This window comes from Durotheca rogersii (genome assembly GCF_024521655.1).
Source record: "Durotheca rogersii strain YMJ 92031201 chromosome Unknown GGS23scaffold_25, whole genome shotgun sequence".
Classification (NCBI taxonomy): Eukaryota; Fungi; Ascomycota; class Sordariomycetes; order Xylariales; family Xylariaceae; genus Durotheca; species Durotheca rogersii.
Window position 1 is genome coordinate 1576 of NW_026251256.1, and position 16927 is coordinate 18502.

The 16927-nt window shown below is 47.3% G+C and overlaps 4 protein-coding genes across 4 annotated transcripts; 3 read left to right on the forward strand and 1 right to left on the reverse strand.

Moving 5' to 3' along the window:
* The first annotated feature begins 4153 nt into the window (after positions 1-4153).
* GGS23DRAFT_581497 (putative serine protein kinase) lies at positions 4154-6361 on the forward strand. The gene is made up of 4 exons (XM_051517192.1): positions 4154-4668; positions 4737-5311; positions 5383-5989; positions 6039-6361. Exons 1-3 carry the CDS (start codon positions 4448-4450, stop codon positions 5898-5900), a joined length of 1314 nt encoding a protein of 437 aa, XP_051368885.1. The 5' UTR covers positions 4154-4447; the 3' UTR covers positions 5901-5989; positions 6039-6361.
* A 484-nt stretch (positions 6362-6845) lies between these two features.
* Positions 6846-8445, forward strand: GGS23DRAFT_237730 (alpha/beta-hydrolase). Its single transcript, XM_051512128.1, has 5 exons — positions 6846-7252; positions 7319-7368; positions 7434-7561; positions 7629-8221; positions 8274-8445. The coding sequence occupies exons 1-5, from the start codon at positions 7126-7128 to the stop codon at positions 8366-8368; spliced, it is 993 nt and encodes a 330-aa protein (XP_051368886.1). The 5' UTR covers positions 6846-7125; the 3' UTR covers positions 8369-8445.
* GGS23DRAFT_237768 (quinone oxidoreductase putative) lies at positions 8430-9803 on the reverse strand. The gene is made up of 2 exons (XM_051512129.1): positions 9579-9803; positions 8430-9505 (listed from the first exon to the last, which is right to left on the reverse strand). Exons 1-2 carry the CDS (start codon positions 9601-9603, stop codon positions 8523-8525), a joined length of 1008 nt encoding a protein of 335 aa, XP_051368887.1. The 5' UTR covers positions 9604-9803; the 3' UTR covers positions 8430-8522.
* A 4130-nt stretch (positions 9804-13933) lies between these two features.
* On the forward strand, positions 13934-15612 carry GGS23DRAFT_581511 (uncharacterized protein). Its single transcript, XM_051517193.1, has 3 exons — positions 13934-14557; positions 14612-14694; positions 14742-15612. The coding sequence occupies exons 1-3, from the start codon at positions 14204-14206 to the stop codon at positions 14968-14970; spliced, it is 666 nt and encodes a 221-aa protein (XP_051368888.1). The 5' UTR covers positions 13934-14203; the 3' UTR covers positions 14971-15612.
* Positions 15613-16927: the final 1315 nt, after the last annotated feature.

Sequence of the window (16927 nt, forward strand, 5' to 3'; positions counted from 1 at the left end):
CGGGTCGTATGGGTTATCGTAATTTATATTAAGGCGCTCGTACGTTTTCTATATAGTAAATAAATAACTATAAGGAAGCTATTTTAATCGCTATAAGCTTTATTTACTCGTACGAAATATACTATATTATTAGCGGTTCGAGGAAGCGGTTAGTATCGAAGGCTAAGTACTATCCCTAGTAGCGGTAGTATTACGACGAAAGTTCTCCGGGTTTTACGGGTTCCTTCGTATAATAAATAAATAACCATACGAGGGATATCTTAATCGGTATAAACGCGGTTTAGTCGTCGTATTATATCGTAGTATCGATAATTTATTAGCGTTATAAGTATTAAGGGCTAGGTATTATCCTAGTAGTAGTAGTATCGTTATAAAAGTTCCCGGGCTTATACGTACCTCCCTATAGTAAATAAATAACCATAAGGCGGAATACTTTATTTAACGTAAAACGCGGGCTACTTCGCGGGTTAAATGGCGGCGCCGACGGCGATCGGTATCCTCTAAATCCTAGTAGCGTAATAAAAACTCCGTAAATTAAGGGTTAAGGGATCGAAAAAGTTATAAGGTAATCGCTACTAAAGAGGAGTAAAGCGTACGCGATACTAGAGACCCGGATAGGTTTACTCGAAAGTATACTCTACCGAAGACTATAATACGTACGATGGTCCAGGATAGATAAAACTAGTATCGTTATATTAATCGAGAGGTAAGGAATCTAATATAGTTATCGTATCTTAGCTATGTCCCTTAGTCGTAGAGATATAGTAGTCGCTAGCCCGAAGGTATAAGAGATAAGGAAAGAAAAGGGGTAAAACGCAAAAGTTACTTATTCGACTATAGCGGTACGACGAAGTAACTTAAGCGCCTATAACTAAAATAGATATACTAATCGGAAAACGGCGAATCTAATAATAAAAACGAATCTTTAATTAAGGTAAAAATAATAAAGATAGTAATCTAATTATATAATAAATTAAATAATAAGCATAGCATATCCCGCACTTACGGGAGCTATAGTTACTCTATATAGGTATAAGGCCTATCGTAACGTGTTACGTAATGCATTAAGAGGGCATGTCTTACCGCACCACTACACTACCTCTAGAATATATTATCTAAAGTACTATTTAAACTAGGTATTTAAGAGCTCGTAAGGTATACGAAGATTATAAGCTTAGCTAGGGCTAATATTAATTAAATATACCGCGGCTTTAACGGTTTCCGGCTATAGTTTCTTTAGTAGCCTTACTTTAATCCTTATTTTAATCGATTTAACGATAATAATCTATCTAGTTCTCTTACCTCTACCGGTTAACTCCTTAGTATTAACCGGCGGAAGTTCGAGATTAATGCCTTCTTTTATTACCTAGATCTTATATCTAAACATACCTTTAATACTTATTACTAAACGCTCGTTATCGTAACGTATCTTATAAATTAAGAGTCGGAATTATTTCCGAACCTATCTTTTAAAGAATCGAAGAATTCTTATTACTAATAAACCTTACTTACTTTCTAGGGTCTTAACCTATAATATTCCGCTAAATTTATCCCTAATTACGATAAGCTACTTAGATCCGTCGTAACCTTCCGGGTAATTAAATAAATCCTAGTATACCTTCTAAAAAAAACGTAGCGAGCGATATATTAATAAACGGCGCGAGATTACTCTCTTACCTATCGCTTAACTATAATACTCGTACTTAATTATAGGTATACCGTTAATCTTAACGTTCCGGGCGTTTTTAACGAAGGCTCTAAGCGCCTTAGGATTAAAATACCCTACTCGCTAGTACTAGAGTACCTCGGAATCTTCTCTCGGTTTAGTAATATCTTTCGATCTTCTCTACCGGACGTTTCTCTCCGGGAAATAAGGTATTATTACGATCGACGCTACGCTACGTAAAATACTCGATAGTATTATAAATAATATCATAAGTAGGACTTACGAGTAAGAAGAGAATTACTTAAATTCGAAAAAGACTAGGTTAAAGCGTCGCTCTAGCTTCCTTACTATAGTACTTTTCTCGAGGGTTCCATTCCTTAAAGTATAATTTAAACCGTAAAACTAAATACCTATATTACGAAGTTTCGCCTTAGAGATAATATTAACGTAGAAATCTTTAATAAGTACGACGTCCTTAAGCTTTAGATTAAAGGTAGGCTTATTAAATTAATCTAAGATATACTTCTCGATAATCTTACGACCCGTATTAATAATAGGAAAGCTTATGGTACTAGCTTCGACCGTTTATCCGTCTCTAGCGGGAACGAACGACCCCTTTATTAAAAGATTACGATTATTAACCAGGTAAATTACTCTATAGTTATCGAAAACGGTACTTTCCGATAGTAGGTATCGGACTAAGTCCATAGTAAAATAGATCCTAATCTAGGTAAATAGGTATATAATACGTAGGTCGATTATTATTACGCTAATATTAATTAGTTAGGTAGTAGCGTTATTTCCTCTCCCGTTCCCGGAGCGATTATTAGGTATATTATTTATAGGAACGTCCTACCCCTAGCGGTTAATTTAGTTTCGGAGCTTAGCGTATTTAGGTAAGTCGTATTTAGCTTTAATTTTTCGTATAATATTAACCGGAATCGGCTTTAAGTTACGTATAGTTTAATTAGTAACGGACTTTTATAGGATTCCATAAGAACGAGCTACTTATAAGTATAGTTTACCTCTAGACTTATAAGGGTATTCGTAGCTCGTTAGTTTTCCTTAGCCGCTATTATTAGCTAATTTCGCTTCTAAAATCGGTTCTTAGTAGGCTATTACGAAAATTCTATAACCTAATTTACCTTTCTACTTATTCTCGGTAGCGAAAACGTTAAATACGATACCTAATTACTTAAGGGTCTTTAGTTACTCGCCGAATTTATTAGCTTTAATAAAAGCGATTAATACCCGTATAACCTAGTCGACTACGATCTTAGCCTTAACTACTTCGAAGAAATCCTTTGCTCCTATAACGCCCTTAATTTCGTTAATATAATAAACGCGAACGCGAAGGAAGGCGTATTACTATATAACGTAAAACTACTCGGGATTATAAGTACCTACCTTTATTCTTTAAAGTATCTTACGGTATTCTCGCCTAACGAGCGTCTTAATAGCGGCTTCGGTAGGAGTAATTTACTTACGGAAGATCTTTACGAGATTTTAAATAATCGGGTTAAGGTTTAGGAATTATATCTCTATATTAGCTACCTTAAGAAAACCTACCGAAATAAATGCGAGAATTTAGCTATAAAGGACCTTATATTACTTACTAATAACTATAACCTAAGCCTCGATCGTTATTTACTAGGAAACGAACTTATTATACGCTACCGTTTATTACTCTCGAATTCGTACCTTAGGCCTTAGTAATTAATTTCCTCGGTCTTCGGTTAGGGTTAACGCCTATTCGTAAACGGCTTTCTTATAATTTTCTTTAAGGAGTTCGTTCTCTTAAGTAATATACTCCTTAAAAATACCTACTACGACTCGAGTAGCGTTAAACTTAACTCCATCTAGATTAACGTCCTTCTAGATACCGAACTAAGTAGCTATCGATTTAAGAGTTAGGAACTACCGTAGCTATTTATCGTAAGCTCGTAAGTAAACGTTAACTAAAATCTTATCCAGGGAGAATTCGGACGTATTAATCGTTATAGCGAAATAAATAAGCGACTATCTAAAGCTAAATACGAAAGTAAAGTACCGGTTTAGAAATAAGAAGGAAATATAATCGTAAGGTCTAAGAGATAAATAAATATATTACTTACTTACGCTAGAATAACCTAAGTAATAATAGCTCCTTAGAAGTACCCCGGGCTTATAACTATTACGTAACTAGCGAGAACTAAGCTTAGGTTAATAAGTTATTCGTAAAGAAAGTAATAAAATAAGGGTAAGAAGGGGTATATTAACTAACTAGAAAAGAAGGAAAGCTACTAGAGAATATAGAGCGATCTATAGGTATATATAGTAGTACTTAGCTAGCTTAGGTAAGCTAGGTGGTTCCTACTAGGGGTACATGCCTACGTAACATAAGATTAACTTAAAGGAAGAAGCTGATAGGTTCTCTTCTTTAACTAGCTGTTGCGTAAAACGTAGACGCCTACGATACGCTTTGCGGTATGTAAGCATATAAGGGCTGGTTCAATTGCTACGTAACACTAGCTTAATAGCTACTTTAATTCTCGCAATTAATCCCCCTGTAGCTAGGCGAAGCCGTAAAGGCATTCCCGCTTTCCACGATATGACATGCCATATATTCTTATGGTAGATAGCCGAAGAAAATCAACAACAGCGTTTCATGGCCATCCTAGCTCGCACCTGTTGAGGTTGCGCATCCCGCATCTGCCGAACCTTTTGACTCTCTCATCGCAATCCTGCTCTTTCAACCTATTCCACTAGTCAATTCCTGGACAACGGGCTTCCACCGCGAATATGAGCTTTTCCCCTCCTTCTACCCCTCCATCAAGGGCCCCAAAAAAGGACGAGCGGAGATTCAGATCCATTACCTCACCCTGTGAGTGGGTAGAAGATTATCACCCAGGTGGTTATCATCCAATCCTTCTTGGTGACGTCTTTAACAATGGCCAATACAAGGTCATTCGGAAGCTCGGTGAGGGGTCCTATTCAACAGTCTGGTTAGGGCGTGACCTGAGGTGAGTCTATCTTCCATGCCGTCTGCCGCGATGCTATACCTAGATTGTAGTTATTCATTTCTTTTTAGCAATAATAGATATGTCGCCCTCAAGTTTCTTGTCTCGGAAATCTCGAGACCGACTGAGCTACGAATCTTACGACACATTACAAAAGTCGCACCAGTGGAGGCGTCCCTATATATCACACAGCTACTTAGCGAATTCCAGCACCACGGCCCTAATGGGATTCACAATTGCTTAGTATTCGAGCCCATGGGTCCGAGTGTAAACACCATGGTCGAGGAGCTGCCTCAATTCAAACCCCGTAAGTGGGACATGAAGGTCCGCTATCCACCTCAGATGGCAAAGAGCATCCTCAAGCAGTCCTTGCTAGCCCTGGCATTCCTTCATGAGAATGGTATCGCCCATGGCGACCTCCAGCCGGGAAATATGCTTTTTACTCTCAACGATATCGACTCAAAGCCAGAGGATATAATCCAGCAGGAGGAAGATGAGCTAGCCGAGTCAATATCGCCCCCGGTACAGAGGCTAGACGGCAAAGAAGACAAGTGGGCCCCGCGATATCTCTGTATGGCGCAACCGCTAGTGCCCTACACCAACTATACGGAAGGCTTCAAGATCAAATTATCCGATATGGGTGGTGGTTAGTATCACCTAAAATGCGTACCTGCGCTTTTTGTTCCTTTCAAAGATATACCTAATAACCCGAAACAGCATATTTCTTCACGGATCCGCCGGCACGGCTTGTCACTCCCCTCGGCCTTCGGGCACCCGAGTTGATTCTTACTGGGGCTGTTAACAAGACCCTTGATGTTTGGAGTTTCGGCTGCCTTATCTTCGAGCTTATCACTGGGTATCCCCTCTTCTGCGTACCGGGATCCAAGTATGAAGATGATAACCACCTCCTCTCCCTCATTGCCCGGCTCGGCCCCCTGCCCGACGAACTCTTCAACAGTTGGAAGACATCTTCGCTATACTTCACGCCCGAGAAAAAGCTCTTTAATTGTCGCCTCGGAGGGGTTGCGGACGGGCGTGAGCCGCTCATGGAGGAGCAGACATCCATGGAGGAGTGGTTCGATGAAGCAGGTCCTGATCTCGACGAGGAGGAGGCGCGCAATGTAAAGGCGCTTATACGACGGATTTTACAGTACGATCCTGCGGAGAGGCCTTCACCTGCAGAACTTCTGACCGATCCGTGGTTTTACGAGATTGAGGCTGAGAGCAGTTTATAGGCAATCAGCTAGTACATATAATTCTACGTAGCATTGATCGCCTCGGACTTTTGACGCTGATAATGAAACTCTTCATCTGTCGTAACTAAGTGAGATAAATACTCTGCTCGTTATAGCTTGCGCTAACCATTGTAGTAGGAAAACTAGAGTCACGAGTTGTGCCTCGTTGACGAGGTGGTGGCATTCAAAAGGTGATAACGTAAGAGGGCCACATCTGGACTCAGTAATATGATAAGAGGTTTCTACAGTTTGGGATTATTGATGTACATTATTCAAGCACAGTAAAGGTCGGGACAGAGAGCATCAAAGAAAGCTGGGCACAACTATTAGTACTGCGAGGTACGAAAGACTAACTAGAGCATACTGTGAGTGTTATAATATTGTAACCCTTATTTAGAGTTAGGCTTCTTCGCTATCTATACATGCCTAGTTTCAAGTATTGATATAATTTTAATAGAAAGTTAAGCTAGTACCTCTCTATAAGCTACCTCTTTACAAATTAAGCTTTTTATCTATATTTATATATAAATAAATTCTCTCTTTAAAAAAATAGAAAACTTTTCGATTTCCTTATATAGTTAATTTTAATAATATATAAATTATACATAGTTTATAAAAAGGTTAGTTTATAAGAGAATATATTAATTAAAAACTTTTTCACTTAGTTAAATGTAATTTTTATATAATATTAAAAATTTTTATAATAAGTTAAAAATTTATATATAGAAACTTAAACTTTATAATTTATAATTTAATTATACTTAAAACTTTTAAGTTTATATATTTTAATATACAGTATATAATATTATTATAACAGATTATTTTCGTAAAGGCAACGTTTATTTAAAATCAAATTGTTTTAAAGCGATAGTAAACCTATCTAATAATTAAAACGATGCTAAGAGCTCGGCTTAGATTTACTTATTCTATGCTTACTCTATGCTACCTTAAGCTTAGGTTAAAGCAGCCATGGCTTAGGCCCCGCACCCGATACGGATTTAGAAGCAAAGACCTATCAGTGGTGACTACTAAAGCAGGCAAACGAGCAGGCAGCTTAAGCACCTTGGCGAGCTACATCCGCGAAAAACAACCGAACACAGCATCTCCAGGTTAGCTCTATATTAGCTTAACCTATTTTTTACAACCAAGAGCACTCTACGACCTTCAAGACTCTGTCCCTTTCGCGAAAGGATAGATACCTAGTCTTCACATCGCACGCTCCGCCATGGCAGAGCCAGACGTCGCAACCAAGGCTCCCGAGTACGATGCTCAGGAAACCGCCATTCCGGGCGATACACCCACGCACACGGGTCCTGGGATGGGCGAACACTGCACAACTGACAGGCCGACTCGTAAGTGCTCGCCGGGATGGCCGGTCAGCCGCTAGGACCAAGCGAGTGTTGACGACTACTGCACAGCTGCTGGCCTAACTCCGAAGGGGGAACTCAGGAAGCTGGGCGGAGTGGATGTCAGTGTCCCAACAATAACGGCTTATCGCCAACTTGATATAGAGGCATATTGATACTCCGGTAGGTCTACCTCACGAAGCCAGAGGGGTACCCGGCAGACCCCTCCAAACTCCTGCTCCTCTTGACAGGCGGAACGGGCCTTAAATCGACAAATAATCAGATACAAGCAGACCAGTATGCAGACGAGGGCTTGTGAGTACGCCCCAGGGGGGCTCTCGATCACCGAGACAATAGCAGCAGCTAATCTCTGATGCCGCAGCGTTGTTGTAATGCCGGACCTCTTCGAGGGCGACCCTGCGCCGAACTCCTCCACAGCCCCGGGTATCGAGACCCATGGATCCTCGTTGCTTGACGTGTTTAAACTCAAGGCCGTCGAAACGGCGAAGTCGTTCCTAATCGATATGTGGTTGGCGCGGCACACTGAGGAAAAAGTCATGCCTTTACTAGAGAAGGTTATCGACGCATGCAATGGCGAGTTCGCCGACGCGGTGGGCAACGGGGGCGGGATCTACGCGATAGGCTACTGTTTCGGTGGACGGTATGTCCTGTTGCTAGCGAGCAAGCGCAGCTCTGTTCATACCGGTTGGGGCCGCACCCAAAATCATGCTGAAGGGGAGGCGGACGCTGGAGCCAGCCTCCCAGACGAGAAGGGACCGTATATCAAGGCCGGTGCCCTGGCGCACGCGACATTAGTATCGCCAGACGATTTCCAGGGCTTGCAAGTTCCGGTGAGCCTGGTCTGCGTGGAAGACGACCCGTTATTTCCCGATGATATCCGAGAAGCTGGGGAAGGTATAATGTCGAAGGAGAGCGTAGAGCACGAAGTTCAGGTCTATCCTGGCGTTCCCCATGGTAAGACAAACGTGGAACTTGAAGCAAGTGGCTATACGTTAACTAATCTTAGGTTTTGCCGTGGTTGGAGACTACGACGATGCACACATAAAGGACGCGCAGGCGACGGCTTTTGAGCAGATGTTGAAGTGGGTCAAGGGGCATTGACGAAGAGAGTTGACGGGGCAGGGCTCCTGATGATCGTAGAATTTGTATATTGGTCGAATGAACCATGGACCAGTTGATGGTTTTGGAGCCATGCCATCGGGCAGGGTTTGCCATGAACGCCTAGTCAGGCTCCAGAAGACCTTGCATGCCCGCTCTACGGGACAGTGCAAATGATCTTCCCCATAGTTTTGTTTTCCTCTAGAAGCTGATGAGCCTTGACGATATCCTCCATGGGGAGGACAGTGTCAATCAGGACCTTCAGCTTCCCGCTCTCGATCTGAGGGATGTATACGGCAAGCCTATCCCTAAGCCGGCCTTGGTACTCGAGATCCCTACTACGCAAGGTACTGCCCTCGAGCCGGATGCGCTTGTATAGCAGCAAGGCACAATCTACACCGTCGAGCTTCGTTCCGCCTAGTAGGGCGAGCATAACCCACCTTGCGTCCCACGCGGCGACCGTAAGATTTTTCTGGAAATAACTGGCGCCGATAAAGTCTATAATCAGATCTACACCCCTGCCGCCGGTCGCATCCAGGATCTCCTTCGCCCAGTCCTGCGTCTTGTAGTTGAAGGCCTTGGTAACGCCGAGTTCTCGCTCGATGAACCGGCACTTCTCATCCGTACCCGCGGTAGCGTAGATGGCGCTCGCGCCGCTCTCCCGACTCAGTTGGATGCCCGCAATACTGACGCCGCTGGCGCCGGCATGCCACAGGACCGTCTTCCCCGGCGCGAAGTCGCCAACCAAGTGCAGCGCCTGGGTAGCTGTGATCCATACCTCTGGGATACCGGCCGCCGTCTCCCACGTTAGGCCGTCCGGCTTACGCAAGAGCATCCTGGAGTTCACGACGATGTACTCGGCGTAAGCACCGCCATATGCCAAGCCGAAAACGGCATCGCCGACTCGAAAGTCACCGTGGGAACCAGGCCCGAACGATTCGATGGTGCCGCTGAACTCGACGCCGAGCGTCGAAGGGGCCTGCGGTGGCATGGGGTATCTCCCCTCACGCTGGATGAGATCCATACGATTCAGCCCGAAGGCTCTGACGCGGACTAAGGCCTGGCCTTCCTCGGGTTCGGGCTTCGGCGTCTGCGAGTTGATGAATAGCGAGGTGGCAGGCCCTTTGCCGCCCCTGATGTCTAAACCAAGGCATTATTAGTGGAATACGGGACGGGACAGATGTGGTGCGTTATAAATCTAGCACCCGCATACCAACAGCTTTCATTACGTCCCCCATTCTGAGCGAGAGCAGGCAGCTTTAGAAGCTCTGCTAGTTCTGGAGGGTAGCAATTGCGCAGATCTATATAGAGTCCGTGGACTGGTTGTCGGTATAGCGGCAGCACCGTTTTCACCTGAAGGCCTAGGTCCTTTACGAGGAACGAGGGGAAGCGTTGCTTTGAAATCAAACGGTTGGAATACGGCAGATGCCCATACACCACCTTCCTTCCTCCAGGGCCTTACGTGTAGTCGCCTAGCCGATGCTAGTAGGCCTATTTCTATGCATGTATGCACAATACCGCCCAGGTCGTCAGGATTTTGCAGAGCACCCTCCCCTCCTCCATATGCCTTCCTCTAGGCAGCTGCTGACGCGTGCGACCACTTCCGGGTACGTGCATAGCGTGCATAGCGCGTCCCAATCTGTGTAAAGCGATCATGTTCGCATGTTGCTTCGCGTCCTCTGAACGGACTCGCGGCATATCAGAGTTGCGCGCGTTGCTCTCCCTCCTACTCAACATTGTGAACATTCCAGGCGCACGTCATCCCCACACCCCTACTCATAGGCTGTCCCTGGTCGAGTTCGATGGCTATTGAACTACGCGCGTGGATTTTCCAGGAGCGTGGCTCAGGATGCTGCGTCTATCGTAGGACAGACAAATCGCTCTGGAATGATGATATCGACACTCGTGCGAGATACAGAATTGGCGACTTCGAATAAGATGGCAGTTAGAGCGCCTAGAACATTCCAGGCTTAGATTAATGCGTACACGTAGAACAATCAATCGGGCCTGTCAGCAGCAAGTATATACGTTGCTCTCCTCCTCGCGCTTCCCCCTCGCGCCGTCTCGCAGCTCTTATCGATTGCTGGTCCCATTGAGACCAAAGTGGTGCGCGCGAGACGGAACACAAACCCCGCCATCCCAATAAAACATGGCATTAAACATGATCTCGTATGGATTTATTGCCGCCGACCGTAGCTACGTCGACGATCCCTGGCTTCTATCGTCTGTGTGGGAATGGCGGGAAATTAGGTAGCCCTACGGAACCAACAAGATTCGCATGCCCCGTACTACGTGCACGCATAGCCGACTGGGCATCCAGCAACTCCAGAATATCACACGTGAGCTGCCGAGAGGCTCCATGGCCGAGCCCAGCTGTATACTATGTGTGCATACTAAGCGTTGTTATATACGGAACATGCACAGTCTTAGATAGCTCCATGGTGGTGATCAGCTGCAACTTGACCTACCCAGTTCCACGGTATGCCCGTATCACGTCAGTGTAATGTAGACTGGATGAAGTCGAGTTCCAAGAGTGTACGCTGCACAGCAAAGGGAAGAGAAAGTGTATGGATGTCAGGAAGCGAAATATTGAAAGTTGGTTCAATGTCTTTACCATATATATAATAGGTATGCCGAGTTAGACCGCGGGGACTATGCTATACTACAAAGCAAACAGAGTGCTGGCATCACACCCAAATACTATCCCAACCTAAGTAGTACACAGGACAACACAGCTGCCGAATATATCCAAGACAAAGTGGATTGGATCAGAGATTCGGCCCCAGTGCCCCGACGGTGGCATTGCCTTTCTAGATATATATAAACCCTTGGTAAGATCGATCACGTCGTCGGGAGTGGTTGTGGAACCAAATCCACACCGATCGAGCTTCTCGTCCCAAGGTGCTCGGCGCGATTACGCTCGGTTAGCGCAGCTTGAAGAAATCCAAGCCCTAGCGTAAGCTCGATACGAAGCATGAAATGACAGGTATACGGAGGAGTGGTTGGGTGTCACGGATCGCATAAGCTTATAGCATAATGATAAACGACGGGACATGTTAGGGTTGACTATCTATGAGGCATGCATTGGGCAGTATGAATTCCTTGCCTTATCCGGTCGCTGGTTAGCCTATCGACACGAGGAAAGCAAATTTGCGGCAAGGGATATTATGGTCCGATAGAATCCTTACCCATTTACCCATCTACCAAATCCGGGCATAGCAGGTAGCAGTGGGTACCTGGTTGCGGGTAGATGTACGTGTACGCGCACACCGGCCTTTCTCCGTATTCATCCAGGCAGCAGATAATTACCCAGATACGCGGTAGATGCTACGTGGTATGTAGGTAGGCATGTATATGTATGTATGTGTGTGCATATGCATGTAGGTACAACAACTTCCAGAAGACCCCAAGGAACGCTGGTAATTCTGCACAAAGCCAAGCGAGCCAATCTCGATTCTAGAGTTGGCAGAACGGGTGTCGGCTAGGGAGACAAAGTCAGGGGCTGGCCCCGGTCCTAAAGCCTGAGGAGCCTGGACGAAGACGACCGGAGTCTGCGTGCGGTGCATATCAGCTTGGGTAAGAGACAGTTCATCGGCCACAACGTACCATGGAGCGAAAGAGAGGAAAGGAGACGGAGATGACGAGGGGGAGGGGGCCAGGAAGACTAGTCAGATATTCTGTCTCCTATTCCTCGAAGCAGGCTTAAGGCGGCGTCGGCGCTTTGCCCTGATCAGGCGGCCAGAACTGGATTCAACTATCGCATAAAAGAGCTAGGTACATCCAACCAGCCACTAACCGCCTACGGCTGGAGCTCTCGCTGTTTTTACTTCCCAGATTGGTCCGGAATTCGAAACCTGGGAGGACCCAACGGACGTTTCCCCCAACTTGCCTCATCCATGTACCTCGTTAATGCGTTTTGCAAAGCTCACGTACGGGAATTTGATAGCACGCATCCTCTATCTAGCCGTGGTACATTAGGTAAAACCTACCTACCTAGGTAAGTACCTAGCCTGATATGTGATGAGTGATGGGCATAGGGGCAACGGAACGGGCGCCTCTCTTCCTGGCGCGCAACAGACCGGGATTGGTTCCTGCGAGGTACGCTGTCAGCTCGGCTGCTGTCAGCTCACGCTTCATTCGCAGGTTCCTGCAGAAGCGCAATCTGTTCCTGCGTCGACCTAGAGGTGAGAACCTGATGGGCTGTGTTTGCCGTCGGGAGAGGGAACGGAGCGCGCACGGTAACGTGGGCGTCAAGAACACACGTACTAGGGCGTAAACAGAGGTACTCTCTGCGGACGTCGACCTGACCGGCGTGCCCGGTAATCTTGTCAAGAATTCGGCCGTACTCATAGATACGTAGTACCTCCAGGCGGGAACGGGCAGGCATGTATGTAGGTACGCGTGGTAGGGAGGCATGTAACGTGGTGGGCTTTATCGCTCGTCGCAGCTCGAATCTTGGAGCCGTAGATCCAGCCGCGGCGTCGACGCAACCGTCCAACGCTCGGCGCATTTCCCTTTCCCACGCCTGATTATGTGCGGCGCCATCAACCCGAGGTCGCTCGCACATGGGACACACGTCCGCCTGTAGTATACGCCTACACATGGGATGTGTGCGGCGACGAGCTGGAGTACCTCCTACGGGAGAGGCAGGTCGGGGAAGATGTGAAGCAGGTCGAGGGAGATGTACCCGATATCGTCGCCGGATAAAAAGCCTATTGCGCTGTTTTGGGATCAGAGAATAGAAACTGCGCTAGTGGCGTTCCAATTTCCGCATGGCAAGACTCGCTGGTTTCTCTGCTGCTTACCCAGCCTTACCCCTGGCAGAGCGTGAGTTGTTCCTTGCAGATTGCCTACTACAGCGCAGCGAAACCCTTCTTCCTATCTTGCGGTATGGAATTCTGGCGGCACCGCCTGTGGACCCAACCCCAGCTCGCATCATCCAACAGAAGAATCCAAAATAGTTCCGCGCTATTGCCCCCCCTCTCTCTCTCTCCGAGACCCATCTCGTGTTCTTGTTATGCGTGTTATGCTACCCGATTCATCAGACACGCTGCCGCATTCAGCCATGCTGGAATCCCCGATGGGGTTCTCGACGCCCGGTCTGTCTCTAGCGGCAGCCCCAATGACTGCGTTATCACCGAGGCTGTGAGAAACAACTTCATTTTCCGGGTCTTCTGTTTTTGTTTTTAGATGCTTACCGCCGACCGTGTTATGAGCGGTGTCCACATCGCCTCACTACCGCGGCGAAAGCGGGATGGGGAGGCGTGGACATACCCCCTTTTTCGGGAGGATTTGGCGCCCATCACGTACAACAAAGCAACTTCTCTCTCCCCTGAAGACCCGATGGGGCTAAGGACTCAGATACATCGGCTTTTTTTTTTTTTTCTGAACACGATATTTTCTCGGTCATGATTGGGCAGCAAAGCGAGATAAACTGTGGGCAAAGAGAAAATATGGACCATGTCTTGATGGAGACAATGTTGACCCTGGCAGTCCTAGCGCCACGGCCCCATCATCTACATACGACCCAAGTCGAGCCAGGGGTAAGGGAGAAAGACTTACCAGCACGCCCAGGTTGCGCGCTGCCGGAAGCGAACCTCCTCTCCCCCCCCATGCTGCTCGTCTTGTATATAAATCGAGTCTTCCAAGGAGGACTCTGTCAATCTTTTCTCTCTTCCCTCCTCACCCGCACATTCGCTGTAATTCGCACCCTGACTTTTCAGTCAATTTCATTCGTTATTTCAGCATACCTAATTACCCCTCCCGCTCTACCTAATAATCCTCAACCACGACCACTCTCCTTACGAGATCCCCGTAATACCAGACAACTCAGTCAAAATGAAGTTCACCGTTGCTGCTATTGCTTTCGCCGCTGGCGCTTCCGCCACCTACCCCGTCGCCTCGAGCTCCCCGGTCGACAGCTACCCCGTCGTCTCCAGCTCCTCCGTCGACAGCTACCCCGTCGTCTCGAGCTCGTCCGCTGCCAGCTACCCGGCTGCTAGCTCGTCCGTAGCCAGCTCTTCTCCTGTGGTCACCTACCCGGTCCCCACTAGCGAGGCTGTCTCCAGCCCTGCTGGCTACCCCTCTGCCAACGCCACCAAGTACACCACCGAGGTCGTTACCTCGTACGAGACGTACTGCCCTGGCCCCACCCAGATCACCTACGGCACCAAGACCTACACCGTCACCGAGGTAAGATTCTCGAGTATTTAAGTTTTAGTATCATAAAAGCTAACAAGACTGCAGCCCACCACTCTGACCATCACCGACTGCCCTTGCACGATTAGCAAGCCCATCTTCGTGACCTCGTCCGTCTCCTGTGTTGCCTGGTAAGATGCCAGTTTAAAGATGAGTTAATGAGCTAACACAACCACAGCTCCGCGGCCCCTCCTCCCCCGGTCTACCCGACCAGCGTCCCAGTTGTCCCAGTTGTCCCCACCAGCTACACCAACAAGACCATCCCGGCTACCACCCCCAGCACGGTCTACCCCACGGGCGGCGTTCCCGCCACCTCCGTCCCGTCGACGCCCATCCCCACGGCTGGCGCTGCCAAGGTCGCCGTTGGCCTCGCTGGCCTGCTCGGTCTCGCTGTTGCCGCCCTATAGATCGGCTGCTAGCTTCGCATTCACGTCTGACCTACGATTCTCCTTTGTTCGATAGTACCTAATCCTTGGGGATCGAGAGGGATGTTTGCAACGCTCATGACGGGAAGCAGACCGGAGTTGTGATGGGAGGTTGGGAGTGTTTTAGACAGGGACTAATGGCATACGGTATTCTGCATTGCGCTTTGGAGTTGCGACAGCCACGCGTGCAGGAAATCACTTTGATTCTTGTAATTTCTTGACTTGGTGTTTCGGACAGAGCCATTTCCCTGCGGGGGTATGTGTGAGGTCTAAGGCCAAGTTGGAATGGTCGTGGGGGTTTGGTTTACGAAAAGCTTCTTCTGCCGGTATTCGAAGGAGAGCTTGGTCGGTATCGGACCTCTGACAGAATCCAACCATTTCAACCACTTGTCTCATCGCCCAAGAAGTTTTCGCTCTTCGTGCCCCTGCTTCCTGTTGACTTCAGCGCGCTCACGTTCCCAAGTCGACAGCACAGTTTTAATCCTCGGCAATCGTTGCAGGTTTTTTGGTCCCTTCGCTGGATGTTTTATTGGTCTCTGGAAATATCACCGTGTTTGCGAGGTATTGTACTATAGTTCAATTGCAGCGCAGACATGGCCGGGAGGCTAAGTTTTGGTCCGGCAACAGCCCGTCTCTCGATCTTGCGTGAATGCGTAGTGTAGCAGTGTTATCTGAGTAACCTGGTCTCGATGGAGTGGCCAGACTTTTCTCCTGTCGTGTCCCGGACTGCTGGTGGCCTCGCGGTGTTCCTCCGGATCTTTCAAGCGCCCCCTTCCCAAAGAAGCTAGTGGCGTCCAGTGGGTGTCTCCCTATCTCCCCGCTTATCGCTTGGTTCATTTCTCTCCCGTCCAATCCCATTCCGTAGTTACTTACTCGCTTTACCCCGTCACAAGTGGGTCGAATTTACCCCGTACCAACTCCGTAAGGTGAACTCCTTACGTATTGTGGCTGTGTAAGGCCCACGGCCGGAAAATACGTGCAAAAAAACGCCCATGTTAATCGCCGAGCGATCCGCTCAAGCCGACCCAAGAGTTGCCTGCCCCCATGCGTTGCCTGTAATCTGGCGTGGACGCAACATCTATTAGAGGCAGCGATAAACATGCTCTTCGGAGCTTCATTGGCTGGCGACGCATCAACGGACCAGCAATTTGAAACAGCAAATCCTCGCTCGGTGTTGGTTGTGTATGTGTATTTTCGTTGTCCGTACGTATATGCATAGGCCGGACTCGAGGAACGCCATGTCTCTCCTCCATATCTCTCTTTCTCTTCTCCTTTCTTTCTTTTTTGCTTCGCCTCCACAACCTTGCCGGGCGTGGAATGAGTTTTCCACATCTTTATTGGCTCTCCCCACAAATGCGTTGCGAGGTATTGACACGGAATTGTCCGCCATTGCAACATTGCAACATTGCTTTATTGTCTCATCCGAACGCGAACCCATTCGCGTGAGCCTGCCTAGAACGTAGGGGCATGTCAAGTACCTCTCGCAACTGACCGGTAATCAAAAACCAGCAGCCACTTTAGGTACCCACGATTGATCCAACTCCGAGTTACCCGGTATCTAGGTAGGCAAGTGCCTTCTCAATCAGCAAGTACATCTGAACAGGCAGGTACGTTAAAGGTATGTAGCTAGGCACCTCGTAAAGGCCTGCCATTTATGGGCCGAAGGATTAGCACACCCCCTTAGTATATATATGCATATGCATGTATGTATATATGTATGATATATATATATATATATATATATATATATATATATTTTTTTTTTCTTTTCAACTGGTTATCGTATGCTGATTCTGCCCTCCCTCCGACTCACCCCGTAATACTGGAAAACCGACCACTTGGCGTTGGGTGGGTTGGTGCGTGTCGAGACAGCAATGCTACACCGCATCCATCAGTACTACGGTGTAAATGATCCTCCCGAGTAACCTGGTTTCCCATC

Bases quoted from the DNA above. Each gene is read 5' to 3' on its own strand.
- GGS23DRAFT_581497 (XM_051517192.1), top strand. From the start codon at position 4,448: ATGAGCTTTTCCCCTCCTTCTACCCCTCCATCAAGGGCCCCAAAAAAG. The intron at 4,669-4,736 runs GTGAGTCTATCT...ATTTCTTTTTAG, and splicing joins TGGTTAGGGCGTGACCTGAG to CAATAATAGATATGTCGCCC. The intron at 5,312-5,382 runs GTTAGTATCACC...AACCCGAAACAG, and splicing joins ATTATCCGATATGGGTGGTG to CATATTTCTTCACGGATCCG.
- GGS23DRAFT_237730 (XM_051512128.1), top strand. From the start codon at position 7,126: ATGGCAGAGCCAGACGTCGCAACCAAGGCTCCCGAGTACGATGCTCAG. The intron at 7,369-7,433 runs GTCAGTGTCCCA...ATACTCCGGTAG, and splicing joins GGAAGCTGGGCGGAGTGGAT to GTCTACCTCACGAAGCCAGA. The intron at 7,562-7,628 runs GTGAGTACGCCC...CTGATGCCGCAG, and splicing joins CAGTATGCAGACGAGGGCTT to CGTTGTTGTAATGCCGGACC.
- GGS23DRAFT_237768 (XM_051512129.1), bottom strand. From the start codon at position 9,603: ATGGGGGACGTAATGAAAGCTGTTG. The intron at 9,506-9,578 runs GTATGCGGGTGC...GCCTTGGTTTAG, and splicing joins GGACGTAATGAAAGCTGTTG to ACATCAGGGGCGGCAAAGGG.
- GGS23DRAFT_581511 (XM_051517193.1), top strand. From the start codon at position 14,204: ATGAAGTTCACCGTTGCTGCTATTGCTTTCGCCGCTGGCGCTTCCGCC. The intron at 14,558-14,611 runs GTAAGATTCTCG...ACAAGACTGCAG, and splicing joins AGACCTACACCGTCACCGAG to CCCACCACTCTGACCATCAC. The intron at 14,695-14,741 runs GTAAGATGCCAG...ACACAACCACAG, and splicing joins TCCGTCTCCTGTGTTGCCTG to CTCCGCGGCCCCTCCTCCCC.